General features: G+C 40.7%; 1 protein-coding gene across 1 annotated transcript in view; it reads right to left on the bottom strand.

Annotated features, from left to right (window-relative positions):
• The window catches only part of LOC140136805 (uncharacterized), a 39,935-nt gene that overhangs the window by 20,080 nt on the left and 5,092 nt on the right, over positions 1-14,763 (bottom strand). Inside the window, exons 4-7 of the mRNA XM_072158403.1 lie at positions 13,746-13,895; positions 12,858-12,995; positions 10,331-10,402; positions 8,433-8,550 (exon numbers count right to left, since the gene is read on the bottom strand). Of these exons, the coding sequence (XP_072014504.1) occupies positions 8,433-8,550; positions 10,331-10,402; positions 12,858-12,995; positions 13,746-13,895 (478 nt within the window). The remainder of the gene's footprint in view (positions 1-8,432; positions 8,551-10,330; positions 10,403-12,857; positions 12,996-13,745; positions 13,896-14,763) is intronic.

The following is a 14,763-nucleotide window of genomic DNA, read 5'->3' as shown; positions in this document are numbered from 1 at the left end:
ATGTACTATACGGGCTAAGTCTAGCCTACTAGCAAAATATTTAAGGCCTACGTTTTCTATCGTATCTACCAGATTGCATCATCATTACAGAGCTTCTTACGGGTAACTACTTCTTACAGATAAATTTCATCTTTTCTTCAAGTTCAGAATGAAACTTGAAAAACAAAACAAAAACAAACAAAAAATTCACTACTATGTTCATATATATAAAAAAAAAAGAGACTAATTTATACCACTATACCAGTACTTTTTGGCGAAATTTATCGAGTAGGCCTACTGATTCTGGGACGGGGACGGTGGTGGTCTGTCGGCCCGCAGTTACCTACCTTGGAAGAGATCAATACGATAACATACGGTAGTGATCGCGATTGGCGACTCCAGCGCCTCAATCAGCAATCACCTCGCCCATCCAGTTGACCATGTGTGCGTGTCTTTGCTAGCTATGCGCCACAGCACGCGCACGAGAACGCGATCTATTATGGAAAACAATGATTTATTTGCTTTTGCATTTTGACGAATTTTTAATGAAAAAGGGTCTTTAAAATAGCTTTTCTTATGGTTCAAATGTTAAGATTTCTTTAAAATCTATTAATGACAAGATAAAATACGGTTTGAAGATGACATTAGTGATGAAATCTCAATTTTGGCCATGTAACACTTCAGTGATCCTGTGTGCATCCTTAATAAGATAAACAAAAGAAATTTCATATAAAACCCTCGTCCGTCCAAGACTGGAATACTGTAGTGCCATTTGGGATCCCTACCAAGCCATTCACATCAACAACCGTGAAAGAATTCAGAGAAGAGCTACCAGGTTTGTAACCAGCATGACCAATAACTACAGGAAGACCAGTAGTGTTACAGACATGCTCCTCGATCTCAAATGGGACACCCTTCAGAAATGTTGCACAATAGCCAGGCTCACTACAGTTTACAAGGAAACTCCCTCTTTTACTCCATCAACAAAGACTGCTAAAGGCCAATTCCATGCCAAAAGTGCCTTTTGTAACGTCCGTAACAAAATTTTGGAACATTATTGCTCAAAATTGCAGATCTGCTGGAAACCTTCATAAAGAACACTTGTGTGTGCACGTTTTGCCTTTCAACAGGATGTGCACTTCAGCTCTGGGTGGATCAGGATCACGGATGGGCTACACGCCTAGGGCTGAAGTGCACTAATTCTAGGTGCAGGAAATATACTACAGCCAATATGTGGAATGAGTCGACAAAGCCAGTCGATAAACTTTGTAACTCGGAAGAAGTCAATCAGTAAAGAGGTAATAATAAATAATCCACATTCACTAATGTCACTTGCAAATCTACATGTCTATTAGATGTATTGGTTCGCATGCAGAATTTACCATTTTTTTTATTGTTATTGTGCTGAAAATGTACCATTGTGTTTAGTGTAATTGATTTGATCCTTATTTTCCCAGATACCAGAGCCTCAAATAGCTGAGGATGGCAACTGTGGCAATCGCCTTTTGGATGTGGATCTGCTGGAAACCTTCATAAAGAACACTTGTGTGTGCAAGTTTTGCCTTTCAACAGGATGTGCACTTCATCTCTGGGTGGATCATGATCACGGATGGGCTACACGCCTAGGGCTGAAGAGCACTAATTCTAGGTGCAGGAAATATACTACAGCCAATATGTGGAATGAGTCGACAAAGCTAGTCGATAAATTCGTAACTCGGAAGAAGTCAATCAGTAAAGAGGGAATAATAAATAAAGTTGGGAAAATTTTCCCAACTCTTTGCTACCAGTGCCAAACCTGGACGCTCAACAAAAGAACAACCCAAAAGCTCATCACATGTGAAATGAGATTCCTAAGAAAGATGGTGGGCACCACACCAATCACAGAATATGTTGCAAAACAACAAGTTAGATGGTTCGGTCACCTTATGCGAATGGCCCCTAGCCAACCTGCATCAAGAACATATAACAGCAAAACAACAGGAACTAGGGCTAGAGGAAGACCAAGAGGTGGGCAGATGGAGTAAAGGAAGTACTCACAAGACATGGGATTACCATGAGTAAGGCTACCCGACTCGCCCAGGAAAGAAAGTTACATTTCCCCACGACGCTATGAAAGGCAAAAGTGGTAAATAAAAGTAAAAGTAAGTAATAAATAATCCACATTCACTAATGTCACTTGCAAATCTACATGTCTATTAACTTTGCAATATCAACTTATAAAGATAATGGTTAGATAAATTGTTTGAAACGATCATTGCAGGCCTCGAAATAAAAAAGAGGGCCCAAGAGCCCTCGGCCCCCAAAATCAGTGAGGGTCCGCAAAAAATTTACCATTTTCTCACTTTTTTGTGGGGTTCATAGGTTAAAACCAGGCAATGGCCCAAATTCGGGCCCACAAAAATCTGTGAGGGCCCTCAATTTAAGATCGAGGGCCAAAATGGCCCTCAGAAATTCTGGCTTATTTCGAGGCCTGGATCATTGCATATCTTAAAGGCACATTTCATCATTGGTAGTCACATATACCGTTGCTCTATTTCTTGGTATTTTAAGGAGCCTTATTTTGGGCATGGGGAGTATTGGCATGGGGAGATCGGCAGCAGTCACCCTAAGCACATTCATGAATTTACCAGAGCCAGTTGTGAAACATCATTGGTAGTCACATGTACCGTTGCTCTTTCTTAGTATTTTAAGAAGCCTTATTTTAGGCATGGGGAGTATGTCGGCAAGGGAGATCGGCAGCAATCACCCTAAGCACATTCATGAATTTACCAGAGCCAGTTGTGAGACCTCATTGGTAGTCACATGTACCGTTGCTCTATTTCTTGGTATTTTAAGGAGCCTTATTTTAGGCATGGGGAGTATCGGCAAGGGGAGATCGGCAGCAGTCACCCTAAGCACATTCATGAATTTACCAGAGCCAGTTGTGAAACATCATTGGTAGTCACATGTACCGTTGCTCTATTTCTTAGTATTTTAAGAAGCCTTATTTTAGGCATGGGGAGTATCGGCAAGGGGAGATCGGCAGCAGTCACCCTAAGCACATTCATGAATTTACCAGAGCCAGTTGTGAGACCTCATTGGTAGTCACATGTACCGTTGCTCTATTTCTTGGTATTTTAAGGAGCCTTATTTTAGGCATGGGGAGTATCGGCAAGGGGAGATCGGCAGCAGTCACCCTAAGCACATTCATGAATTTACCAGAGCCAGTTGTGAGACCTCATTGGTAGTCACATGTACCGTTGCTCTATTTCTTGGTATTTTAAGGAGCCTTATTTTAGGCATGGGCAGTATCGGCAAGGTGGAGATCGGCAGCAGTCACCCTAAGCACATTCATGAATTTACCAGAGCCAGTTGTGAGACCTCATTGGTAGTCACATGTACCGTTGTTTCTATTTCTTGGTATTTTAAGGAGCCTTATTTTAGGCATGGGGAGTATCGGCAAGGGGAGATCGGCAGCAGTCACCCTAAGCACATTCATGAATTTACCAGAGCCAGTTGTGAGACCTCATTGGTAGTCACATGTACCGTTGCTCTATTTCTTGGTATTTTAAGGAGCCTTATTTTAGGCATGGGGAGTATTGGCAAGGGGAGATTGGCAGCAGTCACCCTAAGCACATTCATGAATTTGCCAGAGCCAGTTGTGAGACCTCATTGGTAGTCACATGTACCGTTGCTCTATTTCTTGGTATTTTAAGGAGCCTTATTTTAGGCATGGGGAGTATTGGCAAGGGGAGATCGACAGCAGTCACCCTAAGCGCATTCATGAATTTACCAGAGCCAGTTGTGAGACCTCATTGGTAGTCACATGTACCGTTGCTCTATTTCTTATTATTTTAAGGAGCCTTATTTTAGGCATGGGGAGTATTGGCAAGGGGAGATCGGCAGCAGTCACCCTAAGCGCATTCATGAATTTACCAGAGCCAGTTGTGAGACCTCATTGGTAGTCACATGTACCGTTGCTCTATTTCTTGGTATTTTAAGAAGCCTTATTTTAGGCATGGGGAGTATTGGCAAGGGGAGATCGGCAGCAGTCACCCTAAGCGCATTCATGAATTTACCAGAGCCAGTTGTGAAACATCATTGGTAGTCACATGTACCGTTGCTCTATTTCTTGGTATTTTAAGGAGCCTTATTTTAGGCATGGGGAGTATCGGCAAGGGGAGATCGGCAGCAGTCACCCTAAGCGCATTCATGAATTTACCAGAGCCAGTTGTGAAACATCATTGGTAGTCACATGTACCGTTGCTCTTTCTTAGTATTTTAAGAAGCCTTATTTTAGGCATGGGGAGTATCGGCAAGGGGAGATCGGCAGCAGTCACCCTAAGCACATTCATGAATTTACCAGAGCCAGTTGTGAGACCTCATTGGTAGTCACATGTACCGTTGCTCTATTTCTTGGTATTTTAAGGAGCCTTATTTTAGGCATGGGGAGTATTGGCAAGGGGAGATCGGCAGCAGTCACCCTAAGCGCATTCATGAATTTACCAGAGCCAGTTGTGAGACCTCATTGGTAGTCACATGTACCGTTGCTCTATTTCTTGGTATTTTAAGGAGCCTTATTTTGGGCATGGGGAGTATTGGCAAGGGGAGATCGGCAGCAGTCACCCTAAGCGCATTCATGAATTTACCAGAGCCAGTTGTGAGACCTCATTGGTAGTCACATGTACCGTTGCTCTATTTCTTGGTATTTTAAGGAGCCTTATTTTAGGCATGGGGAGTATCGGCAAGGGGAGATCGGCAGCAGTCACCCTAAGCACATTCATGAATTTACCAGAGCCAGTTGTGAGACCTCATTGGTAGTCACATGTACCGTTGCTCTATTTCTTGGTATTTTAAGGAGCCTTATTTTAGGCATGGGGAGTATTGGCAAGGGGAGATCGGCAGCAGTCACCCTAAGCGCATTCATGAATTTACCAGAGCCAGTTGTGAGACCTCATTGGTAGTCACATGTACCGTTGCTCTATTTCTTGGTATTTTAAGGAGCCTTATTTTAGGCATGGGGAGTATCGGCAAGGGAGATCGGCAGCAGTCACCCTAAGCACATTCATGAATTTACCAGAGCCAGTTGTGAGACCTCATTGGTAGTCACATGTACTGCTGTTTCTATTTCTTGGTATTTTAAGGAGCCTTATTTTAGGCATGGGGAGTATTGGCAAGGGAGATCGGCAGCAGTCACCCTAAGCGCATTCATGAATTTACCAGAGCCAGTTGTGAGACCTCATTGGTAGTCACATGTACCGCTGTTTCTATTTCTTGGTATTTTAAGGAGCCTTATTTTAGGCATGGGGAGTATCGGCAAGGGAGATCGGCAGCAGTCACCCTAAGCACATTCATGAATTTACCAGAGCCAGTTGTGAGACCTCATTGGTAGTCACATGTACCGCTGTTTCTATTTCTTGGTATTTTAAGGAGCCTTATTTTAGGCATGGGGAGTATTGGCAAGGGGAGATCGGCAGCAGTCACCCTAAGCGCATTCATGAATTTACCAGAGCCAGTTGTGAGACCTCATTGGTAGTCACATGTACCGTTGCTCTATTTCTTGGTATTTTAAGGAGCCTTATTTTAGGCATGGGGAGTATCGGCAAGGGAGATCGCAGCAGTCACCCTAAGCGCATTCATGAATTTACCAGAGCCAGTTGTGAGACCTCATTGGTAGTCACATGTACCGTTGCTCTATTTCTTGGTATTTTAAGGAGCCTTATTTTAGGCATGGGGAGTATTGGCAAGGGGAGATCGGCAGCAGTCACCCTAAGCACATTCATGAATTTGCCAGAGCCAGTTGTGAAACCTCATTGGTAGTCACATGTACCGTTGCTCTATTTCTTAGTATTTTAAGGAGCCTTATTTTAGGCATGGGGAGTATCGGCAAGGGGAGATCGGCAGCAGTCACCCTAAGCACATTCATGAATTTACCAGAGCCAGTTGTGAGACCTCATTGGTAGTCACATGTACCGTTGCTCTATTTCTTAGTATTTTAAGGAGCCTTATTTTAGGCATGGGGAGTATTGGCAAGGGGAGATTGGCAGCAGTCACCCTAAGCGCATTCATGAATTTACCAGAGCCAGTTGTGAAACATCATTGGTAGTCACATGTACCGTTGCTCTATTTCTTGGTATTTTAAGGAGCCTTATTTTAGGCATGGGGAGTATTGGCATGGGGAGATCGACAGCAGTCACCCTAAGCACATTCATGAATTTACCAGAGCCAGTTGTGAAACATCATTGGTAGTCACATGTACCGTTGCTCTATTTCTTAGTATTTTAAGGAGCCTTATTTTAGGCATGGGGAGTATTGGCAAGGGGAGATTGGCAGCAGTCACCCTAAGCGCATTCATGAATTTACCAGAGCCAGTTGTGAAACATCATTGGTAGTCACATGTACCATTGCTCTATTTTTTAGTATTTTAAGGAGCCTTATTTTAGGCATGGGGAGTATCGGCAAGGGGAGATCGGCAGCAGTCACCCTAAGCACATTCATGAATTTACCAGAGCCAGTTGTGAGACCTCATTGGTAGTCACATGTACCGTTGCTCTATTTCTTGGTATTTTAAGGAGCCTTATTTTAGGCATGGGGAGTATCGGCAAGTGGAGATCGGCAGCAGTCACCCTAAGCACATTCATGAATTTACCAGAGCCAGTTGTGAAACATCATTGGTAGTCACATGAGGCCAGCATGGCAGGAAGTTCATTTATGGACACCAATGAAGAAGTAACATGGTGTTAAACATGTTGTGTCAATGAATTCCCACCGCGCTCTCAGACAAATACTAGTCCACCCAAAAGACAAATGTGAAAAGGAGAAAACCGGCAATTGTATTATGAATCAGCTGCAAAAACTGTCATCTCTCCTATGTCGGCGAAACCTCACAGATGTTCGGCACTAGACTTGCTGAACATAAAGCGGAAGTCAAAAAGGCCAATGAGAAAAAGTTCACTCGCACAGAACGCAGGACATCGGAAATGGAACAGACCAAATCAGCCATATCAGATCACGTAGCAAGGGCTGACCATGTTATAGATTGGGAAGAATCCAAGATCCTTGGACGGGAGCGTGACAAAAGCTCCAAGAGAAGTCCGGGAAGCAATGGAGATTAGAAGACGGGGCTCCAACACCCTAAACAGGGAGGAGGGCACCTACCTCTTGAGTCACATCCACTTCTGAAGTCTGCAAAAGAGACTAAGGAATACCGGAACCCACTCAAACTTGTTTGCCGGGAAAGTGGATCAGATGACCAAAATCAGTCATACCTGATTAAGTCCTCCGACATGTAGGACGAAATATTGTAGTGAGTAAAATTTCACTTGCAAAAAATCCAAAATGTTTATTTACCGAACAAACCTGATGAATCTATTCAACATAACATGGTGTTGGTGTTACTTGGTAAACTAATACATAAAATAGCAAAGGATGGCATCACTTGCATTACTAACCTTAATGACTTTTTTGTTTGATATGTAATAAGTATTATTATGCATCATTTTACTTCCACAGAATTCATTGCAGTATTTTACCACATTTAGTTGTATTGATATGCATGCAGAATTGACCATTTGGTATTGGTACTAATTGTAAATGTAGTACAAGTACAAGTGTTAATTGTAGGGGCTGCATGTGCAATAATTATGAGCCCTGTGGAAGGGTAAACTTGGAGGGACTTAATTTTTTGAGAAGCCAAAAGGGGAGGGGGGCTAAGCAATTTTTGGTATGCTATATGCATCCCCCTTTCATAATTTTTAAACAGCCACAAGGCAAAGGTGATGGATGTCAGCCACACCAACAAATTAAATGTGTGAACTTTGATATGTATTTATGTCTCTTGTAGTTGTATTTTGTATGTATTTTTATTATGTAAAGCACATTGGACTTTGTGGAAATGCGCTCAATAAATCCTTGAAATAATAATAATAATAATATAATAATAATGTCACTGACATGATATTTACATGTGTGTTTGTCCATTTATTACGGTATTATTCACATCACTGTGATGGCATCTTGAGCATGTTATGTAATTTGTGAATTCAATTCTATGCTCCTGGTTTCGGGGGTGTGTCTTATAAATATAACGTTGTATAATTTTTGTTAAATGTGTGAACTTAAGGTCAACAAACTCAATCATGTCGGGTGTCACAAGTTGGCCCCTGGATGAGTGTATGGCTAAACTTTCTATGCCCGGGGTGTGGCCTAGTAATTTTCCGTACAAAAAGTTGCTTTCTTGCATGAGTTTCCTACTCCTAGTTTGTTTTGGTCTTGTGCTATATTTCAAGTGTTTAAGCTATCAGCGGCTAGTGGCTTTTGATGTTGGGAGACGGTACATCGTTTGTGTATCGATACTACCATTGAGTGTACCAAAATGTCGGAAGTCTATGAATTTTCCGACTAACGATACTTTCGACAGTCGATAACAGGCCTAATACATACACACAATATCCCCTTCATGGCTTTATGCTTACTTTTTGCCCCTACTGATGACCTCATCAACATTGTAACATTTCTTGTCTTTGAGTTTTTTAGCTTGTTTAAGGATGAGCAAAAGTCTGTTGGCTTTCTCTCTTGAATCCTCCATGTCTCCTGAATAACAAAAACACACAAAACACAAGGTCAGATAGGATCAGGGTTGCCAAACCCGCGATTTGGTAGCCCAATTGGGCGACTTTTGAAGATTTTACCCGCCATTTTTGACAATTTCCTGTCCCATAGAAACCAATGGCTAAGAAAAAATTGGGGTGACTTTTCAACATTGGCTCCCGCGACTTTCGATAGTTTCCTGCCCCATAGAAACCAACGGTAAAGAGAAAAATTGGGCGACTTTTTTTTATTTTTTGACCCGCGATTTGGGCTGAACTCTTTTGGCAAAGAATGGAAAGGATGTGATAGGAGTCAAGAGTTGCATGACTTCAGGTATTTTAACAGTCAACACCAAATTGTTGTGACTACAATGACTAGGGTGAATATGATGAATATTTGGAGGTCAAATCTCTGAAAGTCCAAGGTAATTTTGTGACCATACAAAGTTCACAAGTAGGTAAACACAAAACAAAACACTTTTAAATTAGGCTAACAAATACACCAATTTCAAAAACATTTACAAAGCAATGAATAATTTGCAGCCACATTTTGAGTGAGTATCTCCTGTGTTAAATGCTTTTTGAGTACATTTGGATAGTTGACTATCCACCAGGTAATAAGTCACATTCACTGAAAGTAGGGGAACAACCCACTAGTTAAAGGGTCATTAGTAGGGTTAAAGTTAGCGTTTAGGGCAATAGGTTTGGAATGGGGTTACGGATACGATTAGGGTTAGCATTGTTTAGGGATAGGGTTAGGGTAAGAGTTAGGATTAGTGTCAGGGTTGAAGGGTTAATTTTATGGGTAGGGTTAGTATTAAGGCACAAGTTAGGGTAAGGATTTGGGTTTATAACCAAGTTATTGGAGTTTTTAACTAGGGTTAATTTTATGGATAGGGTTAGTATTAAGGCACAAGTTAGGGTAAGGATTTGGGTTTATAACCAAGTTATTGGAGTTTTTAACTAGGGTTAATTTTATGGATAGGGTTAGTATTAAGGCACAAGTTAGGGTAAGGATTTGGGTTTATAACCAAGTTATTGGAGTTTTTAACTAGGGTTAATTTTATGGGTAGGGTTAGTATTAAGGCACAAGTTAGGGTAAGGATTTGGGTTTATAACCAAGTTATTGGAGTTTTTAACTAGGGTTAATTTTATGGGTAGGGTTAGTATTAAGGCACAAGTTAGGGTAAGGATTTGGGTTTATAACCAAGTTATTGGAGTTTTTAACTAGGGTTAATTTTATGGGTAGGGTTAGTATTAAGGCACAAGTTAGGGTAAGGATTTGGGTTTATAACCAAGTTATTGGAGTTTTCGGACTAATGAACCTTGGGACGATTGACCTGTAACTGATAATAGTTGCAACTACGACTATTAGTCACAAGGCAACAAAATTTGGGTAAAATCAGTCATTTTTGTGCCAAGTTTTATTGGTTTTACTGGAAAGCTTTTGATTTTTTTTTTCCAAAATATGTTTGTAAATTTTTTGTAAACATATTTTGAAACTGTTTTGAAATATCAAATTTTTGCCAGATTTTTCAGGCTTGTGGTGATTTTTTAGGATCATTTTAGCCTAAAGTTCAAGTTTGGTCGGTTGGGATTTTTTTAATTCTTGAATAAAAAAATCCCAACCGACCGAACTTGAAAAGTTTGTCCGCCCATAAAACAAGGTTTTTATTTTTTGTTGCCTAATGGAAACAATTAAACAAGTAGCAGAAAAGATATCTTTTTAAGAGTGCTAAAATTTTAATATTGGAATTTATTTCTTGATCATTGCATTATATCACCTTCTCCAATGACAAATCTCTGTATGCACCCACAAGGCTTCTGTCCAAAATGTGGGCATGCCAATCTTGCAGCTGTAAAATAACATTGACCAAAAGAAATGCATTAGAAGATTAAAAACATAATGGCAGAAAACATCCAAACAACTGGGCCATTTCAAAAATATCACAGGATTAGGCCTAAAATAAATTGTTTGATTGGCGTAACCGGTGTGGCCCGACCCTAGACTTTTTTCTAATTTTTTTTGCCAAAAATTTTTTTTTTCTTATAAAATATAAATTAAAAAAAAGGAGAAAAAAAGTTCCAAAGCCTTTATCATTCGCGATTTACAGCTTAAAATGTGTGTAAAAAAAAATAATTTCCGACCGACCTACCCTTATTTTTTTTATGTTACGACAATCAAACAATTTTTTTAGGCCTTAGTACGAACCAAGTCACTCCCCTGCATGTAAATGCTGTGTTACATAATCAAAACATTGACTGGAAACCTCAAAGGGGTGGCAATTATGATTGTACAATAGAATGTGTGCCAGCTTTCTCCTTCTCTACTACCTTCATGTTCAGAACACTGCTATGGCAGGATCTGGTGTTGCCAGTTTTCCCATCCCGTTTCAAGATCATAGACACCCTCCCTTGTAAATTCTCGTCCTCCCTACCTTACCCACATGGCTTCCGTAATTCATTACTTCATACATTCATTCACTACCTATTACGCATTTCTACAACCCACCACTGTTTCAAAATGATGAGTAAAACTCTAAAGAAGTTCAACTGTTCTAGATGAATAATCAACATTTCATACACTCTTAGATAGCGAGAACCAATCAGAGCAAGCGTTAGAAAAATCCAAACCATGCACTGGTTGTGTATATATGCAAGGCGCGCATTCGGACGCGTTTATTTTTCTTGCGTTGATGCATTTATATTTGCTTGTATTTTTGAACACTTTTAGTGATAATTTTGTTAAAAAAACAGCAGAAATCAAGTGGTTTTTTTTCTTCTCGAGAAATTAGACAAAATAATGCACTTGCACTGATGTTGATGCGTCTAATGCACTCCCGCCGGGGCTAGTGCATTAGACACATCATCATCAGCGTGCATGCATTATTTTGTCTAATTTCTCTCCCAACAAGTAATATGTGTTCATTTAAAACCTACAAATATCAGTATTTGTGGTTTCACCATCATTTCACCAAAAAATTCACCTGTAAGTGTAAAACAATCTCTTCCCAAAAGTATAAAAATAAACTTGATGGCATAAGATAGCTCCCAGACTGAGTACCACCCTTGTCCATGCTGTTATCAGCACTACCTCATCTGACTGTGCTTAAAATCAAGATCAGATATTCACAACTATATTCCTTGAAGTGCCACTTTAGAATTTTGGAGAATACTTGAGTGAGTGACACTACCCATAAGAGTGGAGCGGTTTAAGAAATGGGTGAGTGGAGTCCATGGGTCCACCTTAGGTGGGCAGCGGCGTAGCTGGGATTTTTTCCGGGGGGTGGGGGCAAGCCTGTATGGGGCGGGGCCCAAATCCACCAAACCTTTCTCTTTTTCCCTGCACTAGGGGAGCGGGGGCCCAAATAGACAATTTTTGCCAGGTTTATTGATATGGTATTGCATATCGTATGGATTCCCCATCTCCTTCCTCTCTCTCTCTCTCTCTTCCCCTCTTTTTCCTCTCTCTCCCTCCTTTTCCTCTTTTTTCCTTGCATTAGGGGGTGGGGGCCCAAATAGGCAATTTTTTTTGCCGGCAGCTACGCCACTGGGTCCAGGCAGGCTCTCCTTTGACAAGGACACAGCTCTCCGTTACCCTCTTACTGGTCGCCGTGCAGCATTTGGAATGCAACACAAGAGCCACATGCCCCCAGTTGAGGGTCCCTGATCAAGATTATTATGACTGATTTTAGTTCATTTTGGCATCAAATCAGTAGTTTTTTAATCCCCTCCCCAAAGAGTGACTCTGCTTAAGGGTGGATAGGTATTGTTGGTCGAAGCAGCCAAAAAAAAAAAGATTTTTATTATCTAAATCAAAATAGCACTTTGATGTTTCATTCTACAAATCACATACTTTGAAAACTTGCTTGATTTATTGTTGTGAATAAGTTATACATGTACGTTTTACAGAAGTGTTGTTGTTTCAGCCCTCTTTACAACATAACTCAAGAACCACAGGACCTACAAAAGTATATCTGTGATATTTGAATTCTTCTACCCACTCGCTATGAAATGATCAATGCAAATTTTGCCAAAGCTCACTACCAATTTGCAAGATGCTGTGAACTACCAAATCGCAACAGTTTAAAATAATTGCTAACCTTAAACACGTTGCTAACCTTGCTATCACTCAGCCCTTTTTATCATTTTCAAAAGTCTCCCCTCCCCTTCCCCATCAAAGAATGACCCTGGATGACCAGGGGAATTACTATTGGAGATCACTGGGATTATTCCTATATTGCAGATATATCTTTTATCATTTTCCAAGACCCCATAACCACCCAAGAATACGAGAAGAGCCACACCTACCATCAGGATCACCAAGACCTTCCACCAAGGAATTGGCAAATTTCTCTGCATCCTCTGCATACTTCTGTTTATCTTCTTCAGTAGGTGGTCTAGGCTTGGGACGCTGTGGTTTCCTCTGAGCTCGGTCAAATGCTAAACCTGAAGGACCAAGTGAGAGGGAGATCATGGTAAGTGTTTGCACTAACTTTTGGGTTGAATTTCAGGGGACTTAACCTTCAGGCCTTAAAATATGTGACCGTCCACTTCGAAACGCTCGTAAAGTCGGCCCCTGGTCAAATTTGTTTTCTTCTGTGTTTAGAAAATATATATTATAAGCTTTGCAATGATATATAATTTGACTTCAAACGATATCCAGAAGCGGAGTTATGGCTTGTTAAACTTTGCTCCTTCAGTAAAAGGGTACATTATTTTGGTACTACATTATTTCTCTTTTTCTACATTGCTGGTATTAAATATTAAATGGTCATAATTGGCGGTCACTTCAAATCAACAAGTCAATGAGGTGCAGGAATGTCCTCTCACTGTTAATTGTTGGTTAACCCACCACTTGAGCAGGATTTTGCCAAAGCAAACAAAGACTCAAGCTATTTACTAATTCTATACATAAGTATAAGCTTATTATCCTCTTCAACAATAGGATTAAAGATTGGTGTTTGACTGGACTAAAATGAGAAACATGTAGGACAAACATTAGGTACATTATGAATACAACCTTTATGCACACTTTGCACTGTAACTCGAAACACAATTTGCCGACTTTACGTGCGGTTTGTGATGGCTGGTCACATATGCCAATATACCCTTGGACCAGGTACCTAATTAAAGCCATTTAGAAGCAAGACCATGTTAGGACTAAAGCGTGTTTCCACACATTTAGCAAATACTTACCACATGCATTACAGAGTTTGAGTCTCTTGCCTGATTCCGGGTCAATCTTGTACCTTGGACCAGGCAGCTTCTTGGCTTCTACTTTGCTAGATTTCTTGGGATCAATCACATAGGGTGACTGACACTTGTCACAGCAGAATGGCTTGCCCTCTGTGGAAATACAGAGTAACAAATAATCATAATAGCATATTATTAGGCGAACCTAGTGTCATGCAGAAAGTTCAACCAGCATTGATGTGTACATCTTCTTTGTGGTCTGTTTTCAGGGGTGCAAGTGGCCTGAAGTGATTTTGCAGGAAAAGCCTGAAAATGTGTTTAAATTAGGGCTATAAAGCCACAAAACGGGCTGAAAATAAATAAAAGTGCGTAAATTTGGAGTAACAAAAAGCAGGAATTCCTGCAAAAGCAGGAAAACTTGCATCCCTGTGTTTTACATCCAAATTTACCTTGCCCTTGTAAAATTGCAAGATCAATCTTGTACCAGTACCAAATTAACTAGTTATAAATGTTAGCAACTTTCACATGTATCAAAGCGCTTTACATTTATTCCGCTGTCGTTAGAATATGTCAGCTGCCATACAATGCCCAAGGTATGCTTATACCTTTGAGTGATGCTCAATGGACAATATTCATAACAGCTCCCTACTTCACCCTTGGGTCTTGGCAAGTTAGGTAAAGCGCCTTGCCCAAGTGCACAACACGCTGGGGCTCAAACTTGCAACCCTTTGGAGGTGTAGCCAGTACCACCTTGCCCCCTAGTAAAGGTCATATTTGTCTTAGTCGCAAATGATACGGGCCAAAATGGTGAACAATGGGAATTTGTGTTATCTTCCCCCTTGACAACTGATCCCTTATCACCTTGGTCTGGGGCGGACATTTTAAAAATGAATTTAGAAGAACAGCAACGACATCACTTGCATTACATTCCAGATGTTAAATCTACATCATATGCAAAATTTGAGGAAATTCAGACGAGTCCGTTTTATTTTAGGGCCATTTGTCTATAACTGGTCTTTAC

The sequence above is a fragment of the Amphiura filiformis genome, chromosome 17, assembly GCF_039555335.1.
Source record: "Amphiura filiformis chromosome 17, Afil_fr2py, whole genome shotgun sequence".
Taxonomy (NCBI): domain Eukaryota; kingdom Metazoa; phylum Echinodermata; class Ophiuroidea; order Amphilepidida; family Amphiuridae; genus Amphiura; species Amphiura filiformis.
The sequence above is the reverse complement of the archived record's forward strand: the minus strand, read 5'-3'. Positions and strand labels throughout refer to the sequence as shown.